We start from the raw sequence: 24054 nt of genomic DNA on the forward strand, positions 1-24054 counted from the left end.
ATTCAATTCATTACATGAAGTGGGCAGTGAATCAGCAGTTATATGCCAGCACTGTTGTTGACTGGAATACTTTTTTTTTTTTTAAGATTTATTTACTTATGCAGAGAGAACTGGGGTACAAGACAAGGGTGCAGAGGCAGTGAGAGGTTTCACCAGAGACAGAGTGGAGAGCAGAACAGGATTACTGATGAAGTACACTGCTGAGGGAAGCAGCAGGTGGCTCAGGAGAGGTCTGCAGTGCCATGTGGGTCACCTCCAGGGCCAGGGATCAAACTTCATGCTGAAGTGGCTTTAGCTTCTTAGTGCTGTGCTTTAACCTGCTGCACCACCAGGGAGGGCCTTGACTGGAAAACCATTAGGTTTGTGACTGCATGTTAATATTTGTAAATAAACAGTACAATTTGGATTGCTGTTATTAAGAGTCAGATAATATTCATATTAGGGTCATTTCTGGTGCCATATATCTTCATGTAAGCTGTAGGGGACATCTTCATGTGAGATCTTTGAAAGCGAAATTTACGTATTATAATATATGATGTGAGATACAAAGATTTAAAATACACATTTGCTTTTGAAACTCGAACTGGACACATCATGACAAAACTTCAGCAAAATAAATAATATCATTAGCTGACATATAGTCTATGTGGCAGGGCCTTATGAGCGGTATAAATTTAACGTTCATTTGTATCATCCAAGGAAACATTTCATGTTTATGCTTCAAACATTAATATTCACTATAGTGAGGAATATGGAAAGTCAAGTAGCACGAAGAAAGTGAGGGTCTACCCATGGCATCCCCACAAGTAACTGTTAATGTGCTTTGAAGAAGGAAGAGCATGACAGCTGTTGGTACCTGAATCAAACTCAGTAATGCTAGGAATTCTGCTGTTTATTAACAAATGTTACTGTACAGTCACAACACAAAAGATATAAGAAGTCCACTGAGTGTATTTTGTTCTATAATCCCATGCCTACTGTCAGCCATCCTCTCAGCAAAGCAAACCCCACAGTGTAAGTTTTGTTAGTTGTGTTTCAACTGTGATTTTTATCCATATAACTTCAAAATCAACAGTTAATGCTGTTATGCAAAAGAAAATAAGCAATATCCATTGCCCTTTCAGAGAACACATTGAATTGTTCACTTTTTAAACATACTCAAGGACCTTAATCCTCAACCCACTTTTATCCAGGCATACTTCACCACACCAGATGGACTCATCCCTGCTTCCCTCTTGAATATTTCCACCAGAGCTTGGGTCCCATTTCCATATTCTGCCTCATGACTGTCTGCAAACTAGCTACCATTTTTTTTAATATTTTACTTATTTTTGTATAGAAGAACTGAAGTGTAGATCAGAGATGAGGGGGGCGGGGTGAGAAGATTCGCCAGAACAGGCAGAGTGGCAGTAGAACAGGCAGATCTACTGCAATTCACTAAGGGAAGCAGCAGGCAAAACAGGAAAGTTCTGCTGCCCCATGTGGGCCGGCTCTGCAGTGATTGCTTACTTTCAAGCCAATTTTCATTTGTTCTTTCCATAAAGATGCATACAGCCCTTTTCTCATGAAAAAAAAAATACCCTAGGGCCCTCCCTGGTGGTGCAAGGGTTAGGACTCAGCACGGACGCAGCACTGCAAGCTGGACACAGCCACTTCAGTGCAAGTTTGAACCCCAGACCCAGAGGTGATGGTGCAGCAGACCTCCCCTGACCCGCCCGCTGCTCCCCTCAGCAGTGTACCTCATAGATCTGCCTGTTCTGCTCCCCACTCTGTCCCTGGTGAATACTCTCACCACCCCTGCACTTATGACTTGTACCCCAGTTCTGTATGCATGAATAAATACATCTTAAAAAAAAAGAAAAAAAAAATCATCCTAATATCTTGACATTTAATCATCTTTATATTTGAATGTTGTAAATCCCTCTTAGTATTTTATCTATATTTTCATGGCACCAACCAGTACAGAAGCCAGCCATGCGCTTGTTGAACTGGCTATGAACAAGAAGAGCACAGTGATGAAGACAAGGATGAAGAAGGAGCAGGCGAGTTGTAATGGAGGAAAGAGAACTTGTACCAGAGTCCGGCCAGGCTCCTGGCCCACATTTTGAAAGCTAGGACTACTACATTCATTTTAGAAAGAGAACCATAAAGCCCATCAAGTTCAAGAACCTTCCTATTTTGTTTTATTAATAAATTGCAAATCCTACATTTGAAAACTAGTCTGTGCTGACTCCAAGACCTGCACCATTCCCATGGACTTTTTAGTAGAATTTCACATGATCTCGTGACTTAAGTGGACCCTCTCCAATTATGGGGAAGGACTGATGGGTGAAGAAAAGGTTGCAGAAGCTGTTGTCACTATCTATAACCTAAATGGGAAAATACTATAAAAAGATTCCTGATTGAGAAGTAAAAAATAAAATAATCTCAAGCATGGCAGGGGCAGGGAGGCAGAGTGTCCATATGTTCACGTAATGCATCTAAAATTAAACAGTATACAGATCTAAAATGAATTAACACTGGCTCCCAAATTTCCTCAATTTCAGAATACAACCCGCATTTCTGTGCACTGGAAACAAGCTAAACCCTGAAATGGACAGGAAGGTGCACCCTGTTGATGATCTACTTTTTGTAGGAGACTTAGACACTCCAGACCTGACAATGTCATTAGAAGCCACTTCCCGAGTAAATGTTTTCAGGCACAACAGAGTGTGAGAATTTGGGCTGACTTAATATGCAACCAGATTTAAAAGTCAATAGACTTCTTTTTTCACATGATCTATTTTTATTTCCATGATATGTGTATTTTCCTTAAATCATTACTGCATGGGAGGATTCATTTTAAGTACTTCCTTAAACTATGCTTCACTATCAATGATGATTTACACTATAAGTCTTCATAACTATGTTGTCATAGTTCCAAAGGACTTCTACTTCTCACTGAATAAAGACCATCTACCAATTATGGTAAACAAAGTTGTGTTGAAAAAATGTTATAAAGTGGGGAAATACTAGTGCTACAACGTAGGCAATTCTACTTTTCCCACATGAACTGGGTCCCAATTTTCATTTTGTATTTACAAAATATTAAACACGAGAGTTATGATCCCTAACTAACTTTATGTTTTTGAAGTTACTTGAATAGACGTTCATGACACAATATATATATATTGGTTATGTTTACATATTGTTTTTTTTTTTTTTTTACTTCTGTGTCCTCAGGGATAAGATTTTTGTTTTTCCAGATTAGGTATAAGCTTAAAGTATTCTGAAATCTTTTAACACTGTAAAGTGAAATTAATAAAGTTTGCTACAATAAGCATATGCTACTTTGGAGTCAGAAAATGCTATTTAAAATAAGTTACTTAGCTTCAAAAACCATCATCCAAATCAACTACATATATATATATATATATGTTATATATATATATGTATTTATAATATATATTATATATATATTTATAAGAAAATTGAAAATAAAGAATAATTTTGATCTGAAGCTGGCATGATTGTAGTTCTCAGGTATAATTCCCTGTCAAAATCAAAAGGAAAACAAGGAACTGCTTCCTGTTTCTAAAATGAGGTTTGATTGACAATATGCACTAGATTCCTACCTTACAGAGTACAGATTTTCACTGGCTCACTTTAAACTGACCTTAGTATGTTAGAGCAAAGATTTTTTTTTTTTTTTTTTAAAGATTTATTTATTCATATAGAACTGGGGTACAGGCCAGAGATGTAGAGGGTGAGAGGCTTCACCAAAGACAGAGTGGGGAGCAGAACAGGCAGATCGACGAAGTACACTGCTGAGGGGAGCAGCGGGCGGGTCAGGAGAGGTCTGCCTCGCCATGTGGTCTCCTCCGGGGCAGGCGGGAATCGAACTCATGCGGAAGTGGCTATAGCTTCTTAGTGCTGTGCTTTAACCTGCTGCGCCACCAGGGAGGGCCTAGAGCAAAGATTTTAAATCTTTGTTCGCTCAACTCTTTGTTCATCTTTCTTTGGTCAACTCAATGTCCTGCTAACTCATTTTCCACCTTCATTTAAATGCGTGGTGGTTCAGGGACCATTGATTTGGAATATTCAAATAAAACGAAGATTCTTGAGTTCTATCCAGATAAAAGAACCAAAATATCAGTATTTGAGCCCAAATTCACTATGCAAGTGGTCCTCTGGGTGAGTTGTGTGCATCTCAACCTGTCCTTGTTCATGTATGTGCACACATACATCTATGCATGCATGTGTGTGTATGTATCAGGAAAAGACAACCATCCAGCTTTTTCCAGAAATTCTTTGAACTCTACATAAAGGCCATCTTTGTTCTGGGAATTTAAAATTATTTCTAATAAATCTATTAGAATAAATGCTGCTGAGATTAAATGACTCAGGATTATGGCTCCTAATAATTAAGAGATAAGTAAAGATTCCCATTTCCTCTTTTCTTATGTCATATTTATTATAGGAACCTAAGTAATTATTCTCAACAGTCTGTGTTCTTGGGTATTACTAAAGCCTGTGCTTTAGACAACACTGAAGCATTATTAAATATGCTCCCTAGGAAGTCAAAGATAGGAAGATAAAATAAAAAATGGAGCACTTGTCCCTATACTTATAGCCTAAACTTCAACAGGAAATATGCAGTAGACTATACTTTTTAACATACTATTACAAGAATACTAAATAAGAGAAAATGACAAGCTCTCAACTACCTAGACATTGAGGAGGAGAAAAAGAAAACTGAAAGAGCAGTGTTCTTCTAAAAGACAAAAATATTACAAAGACATTGTCAGAAATAAAAATACAGTAGAAGTGTAACTTCTTCAAACATGGAAGGGTTCTGGAGGCCACAAAACCTGCTATCTTACTTCCAAGTTTGCTTTTCATTTTCCAGTTGTTTGGATTCAATTAAATTACTACGTAGGGAGTGAACAGTGCAAAGATCATACATTATTATGTTGTCATCCCAAGAATAATATTTGTCCATTTGGTGAATATAACAAACTTCATGAAAGAATAATAAATGGAAAAATCTGGAACTGTAATGAGTGGTCCTTTTAAAATTTCTCTGAGCACTGCAAACCACAAAGACTTATTAGCAGATTCAGCTCTATCTCCACTGTGGGATTCAGGACTCTCTGCCTATCTAATGGAATACTTGGAATCATAGAGAATTAATCAATTAAGCAAGCTGTCTCTTCCTTTAGATTTGCTAAACCGCTAAACTCTGTGAGTCCGTGTAAGTGTTGTCAACCAAATATCACTGATAACTACTGAGTGATATGTAAACATAATGTATAATGCATTTGTAATATATGCTTTACATTGCTGCCTGTTTCTTTCTAAAGTTTATGTTTGAATAGTCTGTTTATCTTGGTGTCCACAAATCAAATTGGGAGCTTAATATTTTGAATAAGTTGGTAGGGGAATCTGTTTATGTGGATAAAGAGATTCCGTTTCTAACAACAAAATAATGAAATGTTAGATGGAAGCAGAAAGCATATAGCCTTGATGGGAGTTAAACATCCCTATAAGTTGTCTTTGTCATTGCAATTTGAAGATGATATGTTCTGTGAAATTTACTCTTGTTGACTACAATAGACATAAAAGTAGTGGTACCTTTTGACATTGTGCTATATCCAGAATGAATTCACAATGTGGAAATCATCAATCCTGTGGATGCTCAATTTAATTCTTGTTTAAAACACACACACACACACACTTTATAGCACACACACAAAAACGAGGCAAGACTCACTCACCAGTCTCAACCATTACCACCTTGCTGACCATCTCATGCCTTCTCTTTCCTCTTCACGGAGTACATCAGGACATTACTGATAAGTAGTCCCCTGAATTATTTTCTTACTGAACTTAGGAAGACCGAACACAAGTTCTTCTTTACCATGTTATTGGTTTCGCTAACGGACAACTCATATTGTCTGTCTCTATGAGGAGGAAAGCACAGTTTTGACATCAACTCCGTAGCACTAAGGAAGGTCAATAATCTCTTGATCTAAGATCACAGTTAGAGCACAGGTGACCTAGGCTGTTTCCCGGCACACCTCACATGTAACTGGAGATCAGGAATTCTCCATTATCTCTACCCACCCTACACAATGTAGACTGAGCCAACTGTGTTCCCAGGTCTGAAGACAGAAATGTTTCCAGTGAACTCTGATTTACACCACCATTAAACATTTTTCTTGATTTTCATTAAAATAAGAAAATCAGTTTTCTCTCTTCAGTGGCAGATCAATTTAACTGAAATAAAATTTCTCCTGTAATTTACCCATACTTACTCAAAGGATTAGTGAGCCACTGTCAGGGAACAGATACTTGTCTGCTCATTAACATTCATGACCAAGAACCCTTCTGGTAGGACTGGTTTCAGCGTCTGATAGAGCAATACTTAAAAGAAATTGGCTTGTCTGTGAACAGCTGCTCAGAAAGCCACCCTGCAAGGGAATTGGTGATAATAAGATGACAATGTTACAACTACATTGGGAGCATAATGTGTTTTAAGTTACTCGGAGGTGTGTGGTAGGGCTGGGCTTAGAAAAAGGCTACAGAGGACATGAAGCTGGCAATCAGCAGTGTTTCCTGAGTTGTGCGAGATCTGTCCAAAAAGCAAAAGAGAAGATGAAAGGGAGAAAGGAAAGAGACAGGGTGGGGAGGGACTAAAGAGAGAAAGGAAGGAAGAAACAAGAAAAGCAAACATTTGAGAAAAGAAACATTTATCTTTATTTTACTTTTACAAGAATCTGGTTTCATGCACGGCCTATTTTTTAAAGATTTATTTATTTATGTATATAAGAACTGGGAGACAGGCCAGAGGTGCAGGAGGTGAGAGGATTCACCAGAGACAAACTGGGGAACAGAACAGGCAGACTGACCAAAATATACTGCTGAGGGGAGCAGTAGGCAAGACAGGAGAGGTCTGCCGCACCCTCCCTGGCCAGGGATTGAACTCACGCTATGGTAGCTGTGGAGAGCTTCATAAAGTCGTGCTTTAACTCTGTGCCACCAGGGAGGGCCCTCCATGTAAAGCATTTAAAGGACAAATTAAGGCGGGGGCCATGATTATCTATTCCAAGGCTGTGCAAGCACAAGGTGCTCTATTTGTAAATCAGTTCACTAGTCCTGCCAAAGCTAAGTCCTCTGGTTAATTTGTATTTTTGGAAGTTCTGTCCTTTGGGAGAATTGGCCGATTACTTTCCAATGCCAGTGAGACTAGACTGTTTCTCTAATTTCTAAAACACAATTCAGCACATTCTGATTTCCAGAGGCACGTCCTTCAGAGGAAGTACATGTCCTTGAGTCGGTGATCCCACAGATATAAGGGATGTATTCAGCTATGTATGCAGGATAAGGATGAACATGATAACCCACCCAGAATATAACTGTCTGTTGCTCTGTTACGTGACCAAGAGGACTAGTAAAATTAAAAAAAAAAAAAAAAACTGTGGCCATCACATCTATTTACAGTGCTACTTTTTAAAATTGCACTTCATTTTATTGTATTTGGTGTGTGTGTGTGTGTGTTTTAACAAATGACAGATCAGCCTCGAGCAAGCCTATCAACACCATTTGTCCAGCAGCATGTGTTTAAAGTGTATTTGTGTGATTTTGGTGACCTTTATGGTATTTCCAACCTATTCATCATCATTATATCCCTGATGGCGATCTTTGATATTAATATTATAATTGTACCAGGATGCCAAGAATCATGTCCCCAAAGATGGCATACACAAACAATAAAATATGTGTGTGCCCCTCTGCTCCACTGACATGCTAGGCCCTGGTCTCTCCTCCTCCTCCCCGGGCTCCCCTGTTCTCTAAGACACAACGATACTGGAACCATGCATTGGGCTCTAAGTGTTAAGTGAAATGAATAGTTACATTACCCTCACTTTAGGACTTGGGAGGCTTTGTGGGGGGTAGGGTGACATACACACACATAGGGAAGCACCTAGTCTTCTAAGTCACAAATAGTTTGTAAAGGAATGCTTCAGCAATGATAAATTTGATTCAACATAAATTTATAATCACAAACGTAAAGGAAAAGTTCTTGAATGATAAACAGTGCTCTTTGGGTGAAATCACAAATGTCAAGAAAGCAATGCTTATTGTTGATGGGGACAAGGTTGCTGTGGTCTAGATTGAAGATCAAACCAGCCCCAACACTCCCTTAAGCAAAGTTTAATCCAGACCAAGCTCCTAATCTCCAATTCTTTGATGGCTGAGAGAGGCACGAAGATACAGGAGAAAAGCCTGAAACAACTGAAGGTTGGTTCGTGAACAGCAACATGAAAGTGGTGTGATGGTGTGCATGAGTTAGTGTGTTGATATGGAAGGTAGGAGCATAACAGCTGTGCCCCCTAACTCTGTTTTAGAAAACATGTACTGCTTTGTATCACTAGAGAATCTACCACAAACCTCACAGAAGTCAATGTGGAACACCAAATGCAATCTGGAGAACAGCAATGGACAATACCTTGAGGGCTCTCGCACGTGAACATACAGAAATCAAGGCTCCCACCTCCACAGGAAGAGAAGATTCCCCTGCCCCGCCACATTGGGAGAGGCCAGGAGACTCTATGGCCCATGGAGCCTGAGAGACCACGGGTCAGTTCTGGCAGAGGCTTCAAGTCATATTAGGCTTCCAACTGTGTAGCTCAGTTTCTAAAGTCTACCAGGAGAAGACCAAGACCAGACAGGGTGCTGCTTCTGGAGAATGAGTCACTAGAACAGACAAAACCACATCTCCTTCTTTACAGCCAAGGGGGATACAGCCCCAAGTGGTCAAACTCTAACCAACCCAAAGATCCTTCTCATGCAATGCACTGAAATTCTGTAGTTGATATAGGGCAATAGAACAATATAAGGTCAGAAAAGTTTCAACAGATAGCTACATAACAGATATGCTAGATGTCAATAAATTAAAGCAATAATGGGGAAAAATAGGCAATAAATATGCCTACACACGTGCCAAGGATTTCGTGGGCATGCAACAGTGTCTGGTGACTTTGTCTGTTCTTGTCATTCCTTTCACAATCACAATCAAGGCTTCAGTCTACCCTCATCTTTTTTTTTTTTTTTTTTTTCCCTCAAAGGTCTTCTGCTTTATGACAATTCAGGCTTCCTGTCTAGTCATCTTTTATCTTTTATACATTTGGTTAAGAGCCATTGATAGAGTAGATGCTGAATAAATGTTTGCAAATTGAAATCACACACACAGACACACACGACAGGAAATCCACAAGATTCTACCATCACATGGAAAACTACTTAGAACTTTTTTCCTTTCCAAAAAAAAGTGCATTCTCTGAGAAAATTAGACCATATTTTAAAGGTATCATTACATTATTGTCATTTCTACAGTATATAGATGAGAAATGATATTTAAAAAGAAAACACAAGCAGATTTGCAGTGTAAAAATATTATGCTGCTGTGTATAAATTATTTCCACATTCAGTAAAATGAGATTTCTGAGGGTGCTACTATAGAATAAGTTCTTCAGAAGGATGGAAATTATTGCTCAACCTTTTTTTTTTATTTTGCTTTTAAAAATGTACTTGCTGCCAAAATCTCTGGACAAATGTATATCATTAAAATACATAAATAAAAGCCAGGAAGGAAAGTAAAATAATAAGACCAAGAAGAACACACTAAACAAGAAAACCTCATATTGAGCTTCAAATGTGAATAAATTTCAACTCAAATAAATTGGAAGGAAAAAAAATAACTAAAATAAAATATTCCTTCAACCTCACTTTCTTGTGTCTGGATAATCCATATCCATGCATGATCCTAGAGAATGGGGAGCTGGTGTCTCCATGGAGAGAAGAGTGGGGGGGGGAGTTGTGATTCAGTAACATTTTTGTACAAAATTCTCATCCTTTGTTAATTTAGGGACAACCGCCCCCAAAATACTCTCTCTTAAAAAAGAAAAAAAAAAGTGACTAGAGTCTTCACCGGCCACTATCACTACAGTCTTGCTAAAACAATGCCAATAATCTCTAGCCCATGTCCACTCAGACCAAATTGGAGTTGAGAATGTCAACCATGTAGCAGCTTCCTATCCCATGACTATACTTCTAAATCGAGAGGATGAGATTACAGTCGTGGTGGAAACTTGGCTTCAGACAACTCAGGGGCAGGGCTATATTTACTTGGTTAAATCCTTTCTTCATTTTTTAAGGATTTAAAAAAAGAGAAAGGCTCCTACTTGCCATTTTGGTCTAAAAGACAATTCTACCTTCTTTCTTCCCAGGATAACTGGGGCGCTACCGCAGCAGGAGATGCAGGAATACATGGCGTCGCTGGCTGGTGAAGTCTCAGCCTATTTGTTGGCTGGAAAGAACTGGGCAGATTAAAAGCTGGTGGTGGCGGGAGGATCCCAGAGGCTCAGACTGAGACTGCCTCTGCTGCCGGTGACCAGACCGGCGACACTGCCCTGCACGCCACGTCTGCTGAGCAGGCTTAGCTCGTCCAGTGCTCACACCAGGCAGAGTGCCACCTGCCCGCACGTCCCTCCCGGGGTGCCCCGTTGTCTTCAGCGACTGAACCCTGACACACTAGTCAGGAGGAAGGGCGACAGCAGCAGGGATTCAGTTGCTAATGCCAGCCTATTCACTGGACACTCACCTAATACAAATGCTAGGGAAAGCAGTTGGTGGGCAGACCCTCCTTGGAGACCCAAATGGTTGACCCGCAGCATTAAGAAGCTAGCCGCCGGAGCTTTGGTGCAAGTTCCATCCCCCGGCAGGGAGGTGACCCACACTAAGCAGAAGGCCTCTCCTGTATCTGCTCCCCTCAGCAGTGTACTTTGCTAATCTGCCTGTTGTGCTCCCAGCTCTGTCTCTGGTGAATCCTCTCACCACCACCACCATCCTCCCACCTCTGGCCTGTAACCCAGTTCTTGTATGCATAAATTAAAAAAAAAAAAAAAAAAAGTTGGTGGACAAAGATGACTGGCCTTTTTCTGCATTCTGATCTTAATGGCTTATTTATGTACTTCCGGCTCTCTAAGGAGGGGTTTGGGCCAGTAGGAGGGTGGAGGAGGCACAAAAGGGAGAGATGTTTTGATCATTCCAGAATGGACGGGTCTCCATGCCTATTGTAAGTATCGGAAGTGACAGGAACTATGCTTGGCTATAGAGCAAATCAAGAACATCTCTGGAGAGCTCTCTGGGAAGCTCTGCAATGGCCAGACCTCTGCCCTAAGGGTGAGGGGCTTGCAGGGATGTGTGAGGGAGACTTGGCCAGAAAGAAAATTCAAGAAAAATTTTGTGTGACACTTGGAGAAGTAGCAGTGGTGATAACACAGATACTTATTTTACATACACTGATACATTCCATTTCTTTATTACAAAAGAAAGAAGCTAATCAGATACAAAACAATAACAGGCCAAGGAATGAAAATTTCCACACTGACTACATTATCAATTCACTGCCTCCAGCCACAACCTCTAGGTTGTTAAGGGGGATATAGACTAAAGTGTCCTGATTTAGGCAAGAACTCATATTAATTCAGTTTTCGTTCTTCAACCAATGAAGAGTTATAATTATATACAGTGTTCTAAATATTACCAAAGACATTAATCAAAACTAAGGATGTGACAATAGATAGAATGTAATGTCAAGTTAACTATTTTGGAATTTCAATTTTTTAAAGACACATCCGTCACAAAATGAAAAGCTAAACAGACTGCAAACATTGTTAGTCTAATAAAGAAACAGGCATAGCCTAATTACTAAGTGACTGCATCTAGCCTCCATGAGTCTATCAGGTACACTTTAAACTGTTTCTTCTCTTAATGAAAATAGGAGTCCAGAGCTCACCGTCTCGCATAATACAGCTTTGAAGCACAGAAGAAAAAAATCACACAGGCCACGAAGACACGCAATGTCCAGAGGACAGATCAGGGTCTCTGCGAACATCCAAGCAGAGGAAGAAACATGCAAGGTGGGCATGTAGGATCAGCCACACAAAATAATCCAGAGAAGAGGGCATGACCATAACAAACTTTCCTTGGCAATACCAATGGTTCTAGCTGAGAATATGAAACTCAGGGGCTAACTTTCCACCATTGACTGTAGATCACCCTGTATACTCTTGCCAACTGATACTCACAAATAAATGTCACAAGGAACCTGCAAAGGAACCTGCATGAATGCACCAGTGTTCCAGAAAGGTGACTTAACAGCTTCGGCCTGGAGGTATAAGGAGATAAGTCGCACAGCTGTATGGCGGACCTTCATGAATTTGCCAAAAGAAAGTACATATAATGATTATCTTATAACTATGTTTTTATAATTATTTTCTGAAGATTGACATCTTCAGAAACTGAGCTCACTAAATCATATTTACATTAAAGACAAAATAATCGTGGCTGAAAACATACTTGAAAAATTCTGAATTTCTCTCCTATCCCAGCCTAATGCACCTGCAATGAAAGGCAATATGACTAAAGAACTCATCTCCCCTATGTCAGATATAATATTAGCAAACTCAATGTCCTGTCAACCCTACTGACATAATGCCCCTAAGTACATTAGAAGGATTTAAGCCATACCTATAGAAGAGAAGGAGAGGAGGAGGAAAGAGAGGAACTACAGAATGCTTCTTGAGAAAGACAAATGAGAGCTGGGATTATGAATTGTAAATCCCAAAATATTAAAAGTCATTGATATGAGAACACAAGAAATACCTGGCTCAGTCTTCTTGAATAGCTTTACTCATGTAAAAAAATAAATCAACTCCCCACAAAGATTCATTACTTCTAGTATTTTTAATAATGTATATAATAAATACTAGAGATGTTTCATATATATATATATTTATGATATATACTATATATATCATATATTATAGATTTAATATATTTTTAATAATATATATAATAAATATAGAGATGTTTTATATATATTTATGATATATATTATATCTATCATATATTATGATATATATCTTATGATAGATATAGTATATATCATAAATATATATCATAAATTCCTAAACCATAAATCATAAATACTGCTTTGGAATTATTTCAACCTAATTTTGTGTGGAGCTTGATACTGCTTTGGAATTATTTCAACCTAATTTTGTGTGGACTTTGACACACAGGTAAAAGTCAGCAGAAGCAAATGACTCTCACCTGCTGCCTGTAACAAACAACTAGGTGTCTCCTTTCACCTCAATTTGGAGTGATATATTATAGCTCCTCAAACCCCAAGCTCCTTCCGGGACTCCTGAATGTCACTGGATTTGTAATCTGTCCATCAAAAGCAACTCCCCAGTACTCCCTAGTTGCATTCAGAGGAACAACATTCACAGAATCAATGATAAATAACCGATTATTTTCATACCCATCGACATATAACAGTATACACAGAGCAGGAGGCAGCAGGAGAATGTGAAGATGTTAAAGTTGATGCTCCATCCGCTTACACAGAAAATGTCACATCACCTTGAGTCCTGAAAGCCCCACTGGGCGGACCTGCCTTTAAGAATTTGGAGGACTGATTTAAAAGCAATTGGTGCTGCTATCAAAGCTTAAGGTAGCAATGAGGCAGAAAATTTTACCTACTAGGAAATAAAGGAAAACTTTGGCAAGTCTTTTTAACCAGCACTGAGCTACATTGACTGGACAGCCTGAGGAAATTGAAAAGCTATTCTGTTGCCCTTGGCAACGAGTCAGGACCAAAGGGACACAAGAAAGTTTTGTTTGCAGGTCTGATTTACAAGGAGTCCATGTAAGGGACCGTTCATTTCCTAGAGCACCTAGAAAGTGCCACACCTGAGATTAGGAACGGTGTCATTATAATTCAGGGCATAAAAATCAGAGCCCTCTGGAATTGCTTTCCAGAGGGCTCTGATGAGAAAATTCAATGTTTAAAATCTTAGTAATAATTACTTCTGCATTCTGTGCGTTTTTTTTAAAATCTTAGTAATAATTACCTCTGCATTCTGTGCTATCTAATACAAAATGTTGATCTAACAAATGGAACAGAGAAATGAAGCTGATGGTCATACTCAGAAATTGATGGAGGGGAAGTGCCTTTGTGTATGGTGGCAACAATAATGAAAAGTGTGGCGATATTATTGAAAGACGACTATAAAGGAAAGGAGCACATGTCATTGGAACACAAAACCAGCCCATCTTCTTAAAAGGGGTGTTAGATTTCACATAATTTCACATGACATTTCATTATTTTAAAGCAATTTCTAGATAACAACTAAAGACAAACTACTGTGTGAGAAAAACTGACCTAGAATCACTCAAATAATGAAAAATTGAGCTACAACCTTCAGAATAAATCTCATAGGCAAAGCACATGTGCCAAACCACTCTCTGTGAACTCTAGTTTCCCCAAGATACTACTACAAAAATCGTCATGAACATTCATGCTGTTTCTAAAAATAGACAGTGTTATACATGTTTAAGAGGGAAAGTAAAACTCCAGCTTAAAAAAAATGTTTTTCACAGGATATCAAGGTTCTCAGAGAAACACCCCACACTGGGAACAAAGCAAAAACTTTCACCTACCATCAAATTTCTTGTGCCTGGACACGAAAGTGGTACGTACAAAATGGCTCGTCTCCTCCACAAGGTTTTCAAACTCCAGTTTGCTTTGCTGGCTTAGCTTGTCTTCCATCTCCGTGGTACAGCACGTATATTCTTGAGGACAGATCCTTAAATGCTCCCCTGGAAGGAGAAGGCACATGTAAGCAAGGAACACAGAGGGCTGTGGGAGTTCGGCTCTTCAAACATTTCCCTCAAATCCTGAAGTACCAATCCCATCACCCTCTCCGATCAGCTCCGTGAACTTGACCAGTGCCCAACACATTCCAAACAGTATGGCCTTAATTTGAACCTGATGCTATGATTTGAAGGTTTGTGTTTTACACCTTCTTGCCCCCAAATTCTTAGACTGAAATCCTATCCCCCAAGGTGAGATTAGGTCCTTTGGAAGGTGGGTAGGTCATGATAAGACATAGACCCAGGTGTTCTAACGCTGGATATTTAACCAAAAATTATAAACCCCTAATGTGAAGAAACATGTGCACTCTACCCAGGTTCACTGTGGTGTTGCTGACAATAGTCAAGGACTGGAAACTGCCTAAGTGCCCAGCCACAGACAGATGGATGAATAGATGGGATATATGGACACAGTGAAATATTCCTCAGTGGCAGCAAAGGTAAAACCCTGCCATTTGCAACAACAGGATGAACATGGAAGGTCAAATGAGTCAGATGGAGAAAGACAAAACCCCTACTACTATAGTTTTCTGTGGTAAATAGAAAAAAACAGAGCAAGAGAGAGTAAGAGACAGCGTTGTAGATAGTGAGAGCTACTGTGAATCCAGAGAGAGCCCTAACTAGATATTCGACCTGCTAATTACCATGACCCCAGACTTCCCAGTTTTCAGAACTGTGAGAAATAAATGTTTGTTGTTTAGAAGCCACTCCTGTCTATGTTTATGATCTTTCTGTCATAGCAGCCCACATGGGCTAAGACACCCAGTAATTAGTTCCTGTCTGTGTCACTGAAAGGAACATACATAAAAGATTTCAGAAGATCACAGCAATTTCCCACGTTTTTAGTTGAAATATAACAAGTAACCCCAGGTGACAAGAGATGGCACTCACAATGAAGTGCAAATGTCTCTGGAAACTTCATGTGAAGCAAAAGACATGAGGTCCCATCAGGGAGGGCAGAAGGAGATGAACAACAGACACCTTGAGCTGTCTTTCCAATTGTCTGTCTGTCCGTCAGTGCACTTCTGCCTTGCTGTGAAAGATGTGTGTCTCTGGGATGCCCTCCTGCTGTGTCTCACGTGCCCTGGGCTGGCATCTCTCAAAGAGGAGAGGAGTTCCTCTAAGGAGGAGCACTGACGGGCGGAATGGATGCCGATGTCATGTGGACATGCAGTCAGAGCTAACGGCACCTTGTATTTCATGCAACAGACTTCTCTCTGGATAGACCAAGCTACTGCTTTTGACAACCTTGCTTTCTTCAGTAGTTGCAAATGGGAGCCTAACTCTTGGTTCATGAAATAAAAATGGTCTTTTATTGCAGAAAATGTGAATGTCCTGTGTTGCAGATGTGTAAGTGTCAAAAATGGTTAGCAGAGTCTGAGAAGAAAAGGAAAATTCACCCAAAATCTTCCCAACTAAAGCCACCAAATTGCCCCTGAGATAAAGAAACTATAGGGCACTGAAAAACAAATGTACAATGTGCTTGATGTGGTGATTAGATTTCATTTAGAATGTTAAGCGCATGTGGATAACATGATGTCCTGGGATCGTGTGTGACATGCGGGTGTTATGATTCTGCCAATAGTCTGATGTCTCCCTCCCCTCTTACAATAATTAATGATCAAAAGTATGTATTAAAGTTAGATCTGCTATAATTATTTAGATGGAAGGAAACCATAAAATAGTATTTAAAAATTATGTGTGTAATGTTATATATATAATATATATATAATATAATATATATATAATGTATATATAATATATGTAATATATAGCCAAAGAAAAGAAACATACATTGCATTTGGAAAAGAGAAACATCAAATTCACAATAGCAGTTTCCTCCCAGAACAAATTCCATTTTGAGAAAAAAGCTCAAATATTTGTATCTTTAATTTCTATATTATTTTTATTTTATTTTTCCATATACTTCAAATATGTTTAATAAAAAAGTGGACATATACTATTAAAAAGTAGGATCCACTAAAATTGTGCCAGGTAGAGGGATACATTGTAAGAAAGAAAAATATACTGTGCTTAACATTCAGAAGCCAGCCTGACACTCACTGCTAGTTCATCATAGTTTATTAGACCTCAAGAATCTCAAAGAATGCCAACCTCAGACAAGATTACTCTGAGACCAAGATAAAATGAGATAAAACAAGGTCATTTCAAAATTCTGCGTAAACACAGACAAAAATCAAGGTCATGATGTTTCCAGAAAGTCTCGGACACCTCCTCTCTCAGATAAAATGAGTATCTGGTAGGTACATCTTTACCATTTATAGATTGATCTTCATATTAGTCTTTTGTTGATCAGATTGATGGCGGCATCTTATAATAGCATTACCTCTGCTTCCTGACAGCATCCAATCTAGGATGGATGCTTCTCTGAACTCTCCCCCAAATCACCCAACCGAAATCCAAATAGATTCTATCAAAGTCCCTCTTCCTAGCAACACTGTGATTCTCCATGGTCTATTTATTCTCCTTGGCTGAAAGCAGTGATCATTCAACTTGTTCAACTACAGGTGTGCTACTGATTGGTTCTGATTTGAAGGTATTTGCTATACCAAAACGAGAAGGAATCATTATATTTTAAAAAATTTCCCAAGGGACTGATACTCACATCCCACTGGAAACTATATTTACTGAGTTAAGATACAGGGAGGGAGTTTAACTATAGCTTTGTCAAGAGCAAATGATCTAATAATTGCTAATTTTTCTTTTTATAAAACAGCAAATCTAACTGACAATCACAAAACTATATTGAGATGGAATAGCTGAGTGTTCCTTTTTTTCTGATGTGTTACAAATCATTCTGTTAAAATTCCCCTCCTCTACAATTTATCCCCCCTGCTGTGTTATGCACAGATGAAATTTCTATTTCTCAAGATCCAGTACATCAGGCTGCGTTACCATCATATTCACATTAAAATACAGGGGACATTTGGTGAAAAAACTAACCAAAAGTAAAGTGTCCTATGACATGAGGAAAACCATTGCATTTGGGAAATCTGTGGAAGAACGCTCAGGGATCTGCAATCATTAAATTTGATCGGACAGGAGGCATTAAAATCTCTAATCCTCCAAGACAATCAGTAACTTATAGCAAGTGATTAATAGAACGATACTTCTTACTGGGATAACATGAAACCAAAATTATTTGGTATATATATTCACACTCAGGGTCAGAAAGGAATAGCAAGAGGCTGCCTTGATCACTCAATGTGAAATTAGATAATTTTGAGAACTGAAAGTGTCTGAGATGAAAAGTCAATTCTCCTCCTTTATAGTAGAACCTGTCAAGAGAGAAAACTAAAGAGATTGCGACACAGAACTAAACAAGTATTGGGAGAGACCATGAAAGGTGAAGAGGCCACCACAACGTTGAAGATTCTTTACACAGGAAGACTAAATCTTTCACACAAAGTTCTTGCTGGTGCGCCTGGGGAGAGGCTTGCAGGTGCCCAAGCATACAGAATCAGGATGCATGAACTCCACAGACTGCCTTGTTTTCTTTCTAGCATATTGAATATTACTGGATAAGAAGGTTGTAGAAGAACTGAATTATTGAGCACATAGCCCTTCTCCCTCTAATCTGAGGCCACTGATAGTTACCAAAACAACTTGATGGCTTTATATTGCCAAAGAGACTTAGGATAACAGACATTCTATTGCAAGCAAGTTTATTTATTTTGTTTTTAGCCCTAGAACAGGACTTCACAAACCACAGGCTCTGGACCAAATCTACTCTACCAACTAGTTTTGTGGGATCTGTGAATAAGTGATTGGAGAAAATTCAGAAGAATATTCTCTGTTACTTAAAACTTTTAAGGAATTCAAGATTAGTTATCCATAAAAGAAATTTCATCAGAAAACAGTCAGGCCCCTTCTTTCACAGATTCACTAGGACTGCTTTAGCGTTAGCTCACAATTCCCCCACAACTGAACTATTTACATCTGACATCATATACAAGAGTCACTCGGCTGTAAAAAGGATCAGCTCTAATCCTTCCTGTTCCAATTTCTCCCAATAGCCAGAATAGGAAACCCTTCTCAGTTTAGCTAATTCCTGTCACAGATGAGTCTCTGATGTAATAATAAGATTTTAAGATGTAAGTGATGCAGGAGAAGAAAGTGTGGTCCTTTAGATTTCCACCCACATTCCATTCCCAACGCCCCTTCTTTCTATTCTTTCTGCTTTATGTGTTATATAACTAAATGCATCATTTAGCTCAACTGGAGTACCCCTCAGCGGCTCTGCAATCACTGAATAATCAAGACACTACATTGCTCATTCTGGAAGAGCAGAAGAAACCATAAAAACAGAAACTGCGGGAGGGAAACTATGCTGACTTAATATCTTTATTCATCAAACATGTATTGGAAACCCTGCCTGTGCATGTCCTGCTGACAGACACATGCTCACGAGCTCAGACATGGGAGCTGCCTCAACTTCCACAGGCGCCTGTTCGCTCAGGCCACCGAGGATCACGACTGTGAACACCCAGGACCCTGCATTTTTAGAGGAACCTTCTTGGCCCCGAAATAAATAAGAGGAGCGACAGACGTCAAGAATGAGTGCCACTGGAAGAAGCCTGAGCAAAAGCTGTGGGACACCCACTTGGGCCATAAATTGTCATCTGTTTTCCAAAAGAGAATGGTTGAACTTCCTCTACATTATCCTTTCAACCGCATGTCACTCTTCACAATGTCTTTCCCCAAATGCCTGTCCAGATGTTCATTTTTACTCTGAGAATCTGAGGTGACAGCAGAAATGTGACTGTGCCAGATCCGGCTCCCTCGAGGGAAGGTCCCTGGTCTTCGCACAGCCAGGAATAGACTGGGTGAGCGGTCGGCAGGGAGGAGAGGAGACAGGAGGACCTCGTTAACTGCAGAAGTCAGTCCCTGCAGGTCTGCTGTGACAGACTCTGCCCTCGGAGGTGACACACGCGGGCCCTGGAATGCACACTACAAGCAGACAGCAAAAACGAGTGCCCCAATGAGCCACACCACACTGGCAACAGCCAGGCTGGCTTTCCTATAGCTTTGGAGTAGGGAGGGAAAGTGTCATCCTACTTTCCTAGAAAGGGGGCAGGAAACTCATGCCTCAAAAGTGCAGAGACACTGGCAAGATCTCATAAAGAAGAGCCCTTCATTTTTTGAACCTCTAATTCCATTTGGTCAGGATGCAATATGCCCTCTACAGAGTGTGGCTCTCATCTTCAAATTTTAACATCCCCAACTGTCATTAGCTCTGTCTGCACTCAAGCTACAGTCACCTCAGCATTTGACATGGTGTCTTGAATAACCATTTATTTGTTCATCTGGTGCCTAAAGAGTTGACTGGAGCAAATAATTGAAGAAAATCGGTTTGGGTTGTAAAATACTCTTGAATAGTTAACTCTGAGCTAAGTTTCTGAGAGTTGAGATCATTTAAATTGGAATTAATAGTTCTGGACTGCCTGTAGCCTCAAAAAGTTCCTGCACAATCTAATCTGGAATGACAGAACATAGAAAAGCAATTATTTGAATGCATATTTCAGTTCACTTCTTTAAGTTTAAATTCTCAAAACTTCCAAATAAGCACTTCTTCAAAATCTTTGTTGTGAAGCATTATTGTATGTCATATCTTTAAGGAGCGTTCTTCATTTCTGATGTTGTTCAAAACCATAACAGAAATATTCAAACTTTCTCAGAAATATTAAGAAATTCAATTATTGTTCTACTTTAGTGTATCTTATCATTCAAATAACATAGAATAGCATCCCCCTTTGATGTTGTCAATTTCCTGATAAGGTCTTTACATACTAATTCTTATAGCTACCGATTTTTCACTCTGCATTTTGCAAAAATAATTCCATTGATAGCCTCAATGATTTAATGTTTTAACTCTGTTCTGAAAACTGCAGAGCGGTTTTAAATATATTGTGCTAGATGGCATAGCTCTTATCCCTACAGTCCCTCCACAATGGGCTTGACCATGTCCTTGCCTTTCTTATTTCAGAGAGACTGAGAGTACACAGGGGAGGTGAGAAGGCTGAGGGGGGAGAGGGGTTGGAATTGGGGAGATGTTTTTTCCAGATTTACCTATAGCTTTTCTGATAAACTCAGCAATCTCCCAAAAGCACCTTCCTCTTCTTTCACAATTATACTCATGAAGTTGTGACCCTATATAAATATTTTATATAAGAAGTAGTCAAATGATAAACTTTCAAAGGGACAAGGTCTGGTATAGAACCTCTTTCATTTTAATTTTTCGCTTCACTTCTACATAAGCAAAGAGGAGGACTGACTTTCTCTTTCAGTTTCACTAACAGGTGGAATGTATAAGCAGAACTTTCACCTGTTTCCTTCACCTCCCCTGGCTCAAGCATCTTTCAAACTGCAGGATCTGAAATTGGTTAGGTTGTGTCCACAAACATCCATGTTTAGAGTAAAGCATGACAGAACTCACCAAGTGTCTCTTGTGAGAGTGCTACTGCCGTATCTACCATGTGTGCTGCGATATGTGACTTCCTTCAGAAGCTGCCCAGGGGCAGTATGAAAGGTAGTTTGGCTTTGTGTAGAAGAGGTAATGCTAAGGGCAAAGAGTCCATGGGTTGCGTTGATCCACACTCCTTTAGCTCTGCTGGACTGACGGTATACTTTCTGCTTCAGTAACATCAAGATGTCCCCCGAAAGAATTCTTAGAGGTGTCAAATCCTCACCATGCTTCCTCAAAAATTTATACAGGCTTATTTTCCACTTGTGTTTCATAAACACACTGTCTTGGGAACCATATAAGAGGCTAAATTGTTCACCTAAATCTGGGGTGGGGGGGTAGTTGAGTAGCATTCATAAATGCATTGCAAATTTCACACCTGCTTACAATTCATTTGCCATGCTGGTCTTAGGAGTTGCCAAAATTTAATATTCAAATGTTCAAAGATGTCTTCAATCCTACAGCCCACTTGGCCATATCAGCTCGAGCTTGGCCGCTCCAACATTGCTTGCAATCCAGGCAAAGAGGTACTCACCAGTGCCTAGTGTCCTCTGCAAGTCAACTGACCAGAGATGCTGATGTACATTTCCTCTTTCTGTGAGCCAAACTGTACACATCAAACCGACTGCCTCCTACAAGTTCACTCACAGCTAATGATCAATTTCAACATTACTGCAGCTGTATCTCACACACATCTTTGCTTTCTCAACGTTAGCCATTTTTTCAATTGAAGTTAGTGCTACTGTGGTGATATATAATAAACCAATTACAAAGTGCTTGTTTTTGACCCTGATAACAGCAGATCAGCATTCATGCTAAATTATATGACAGCTCACTTGAGAACTTAGGATTTACAGTTTGAAGCCCTATGGCTACAAACTAGTCAGACCAATTCAAAGGGGCAGAGGCTGGGTGAGGGTGATTAAGAACATAATCAAATTCAACTGCATGGAAGCCTTTATGAAAAATTATTTTTCTTCCCCATAAAATACTGCAATTTTACTAGGCATCTGTAAAGTCATGATTATAACACTGATCATATCCTACAGAGTCAAGTAATAAAAGGCAAAGCAGCTAGAAAGGTTACAAGATCTATGGAACAATCTATAAGTGTATATTTCTTTAATTGTCTGACTCCATGACAATGAAACTCCATAATATCTAACCTTTTATAACTCAGAGTCATTAATTTATAATAATTACTTTAATTCCCACTAATCATTTAAGATGGATGCCCATAGGTAAATATCACTCAGTCTCTACTTCACAGATGAGTGATGGAGACCTATAAGAGGGAAATTGCCATTTCCCCTGAAATCACTCTTGCAATTAATAAAGGGCAAGAGGTCTCTTTGTAAAAGTTGTGTATGGGGACCTAGATTTCAAAATGACACCACTTCAAAGGCTATAATAAATTCTAACATCCTTTCCAACCTGGGACCTTGAAATGTCAGTGTTCGGCGACAGCTGTACAGTCCACTATTGTCATTAAAAAATGTGTGTGATATAAGTTCAGTCCTGGTTTTCAAACAAGTGGAGTGCAGAACCTCCAGACAGGTAGCAGCGAGATCTCTCCTGAAATTAAAGTACAGATTCCTATGTATTTAAAAGAGAACTGAAAGGGCAAATCGAATTTCAGAGAACATATCACATAAAGATGATTGAAGAATACCTTGAGATAGAACATGACATTTTAAAGAAACATTTAAAAAAAAAAAAAAAACTTAAAATCTCAACAGGAATAAAAACTCAATACTAAGGGACACCAAGAATAAGCATTTTTTTCCTCCTTCATAATATCTTTCCTTGGGATATTTTTCTTAGGTTGGCCTCAAAGGGGGCAAAATCTATAGTTACCTGCATTCTATGAAATGGACAGAACATTGCACTCGAAATCCAAATATGGAAAATAACTCATTAATTCTATATCATCTAACCTAAGGAAATATCTCATTTATCAGGTTGGCTGTTGGAGAAGGGTTTTGAAAAGGGATTTCTGAAATAGCTTTCTGAAAAAATGGTACAACTCTTGGTAAAATTCTCCAAATGAAACACATACACTTTCTAGTGATTAACATCATGATCCTGAAATGATTGAAAATTCAGAATATGTTAATATTGCACACCATGCTTCAAAATAGAGTTAGATTCTACCCTCATTGCATGGTAAACAGTATTTGGCTATAAGAATATATAAAAGGAGATTTAAAACTTTTGCAATCTACTGGATAAGTTTTTATTTTTCAAGGTCTATCTTACAGGACAATAGCTTACATCCATATTAATCACCTACCAATTATCAAAACTAGAATGTTCTAGAAGGAATTTCTTTTGTGGAAGAGTACTAAAGGAACTTGAAAATCCTTTTAACTATGGATCCCACAATGTCATATAGTATCTAAACAAAAGATATTTATAGCATATATAGAAATGTGATTGGGATTTGAGGTACTGAGTAGAAGCCATTGTATTTTTTTTTTCATTCATTGATTCACAACACATGTACAACAGATAATCTTTCACCAGGTTTATGCATTGCCCTAGAGTTACAAGAAAGATCTTTTGGAGCTTCCATATAATCAACCACCTTTGAATTTTCTACAGATAGTGAGCCTTGTACTATAGTTTGAAAATCCCACTAACTAATTTCAAGCTCAACCACCTTCCCAAGGGTCAACCTGCTGAGAGCTTTCAGGTAAGTGAATTAAAAAAAAAAAAAAAAAAAAGCCTCCTGAACAGACCAAGAATTAGTACAGTTTCCTTTATAAAGTGTCCTGAAATGTTCAATCCTCTGTAAATCAAAA

At 39.0% G+C, this 24054-nt stretch overlaps 1 protein-coding gene across 2 annotated transcripts in view; it reads right to left on the minus strand.

Annotated features, from left to right (window-relative positions):
- Positions 1-24054, minus strand: part of GPC6 (glypican 6) — a 975543-nt gene that overhangs the window by 706742 nt on the left and 244747 nt on the right. For both annotated transcript variants that reach the window (XM_004680069.2, XM_012723230.1), the window contains exon 2: positions 14554-14712. In XM_004680069.2, coding sequence (XP_004680126.1) covers positions 14554-14712 — 159 coding nt within the window. The remainder of the gene's footprint in view (positions 1-14553; positions 14713-24054) is intronic.

Source organism: Condylura cristata, unplaced genomic scaffold (assembly GCF_000260355.1).
Source record: "Condylura cristata isolate star-nosed mole 26May11 unplaced genomic scaffold, ConCri1.0 scaffold00010, whole genome shotgun sequence".
In the NCBI taxonomy this organism is placed as follows: Eukaryota; Metazoa; Chordata; class Mammalia; order Eulipotyphla; family Talpidae; genus Condylura; species Condylura cristata.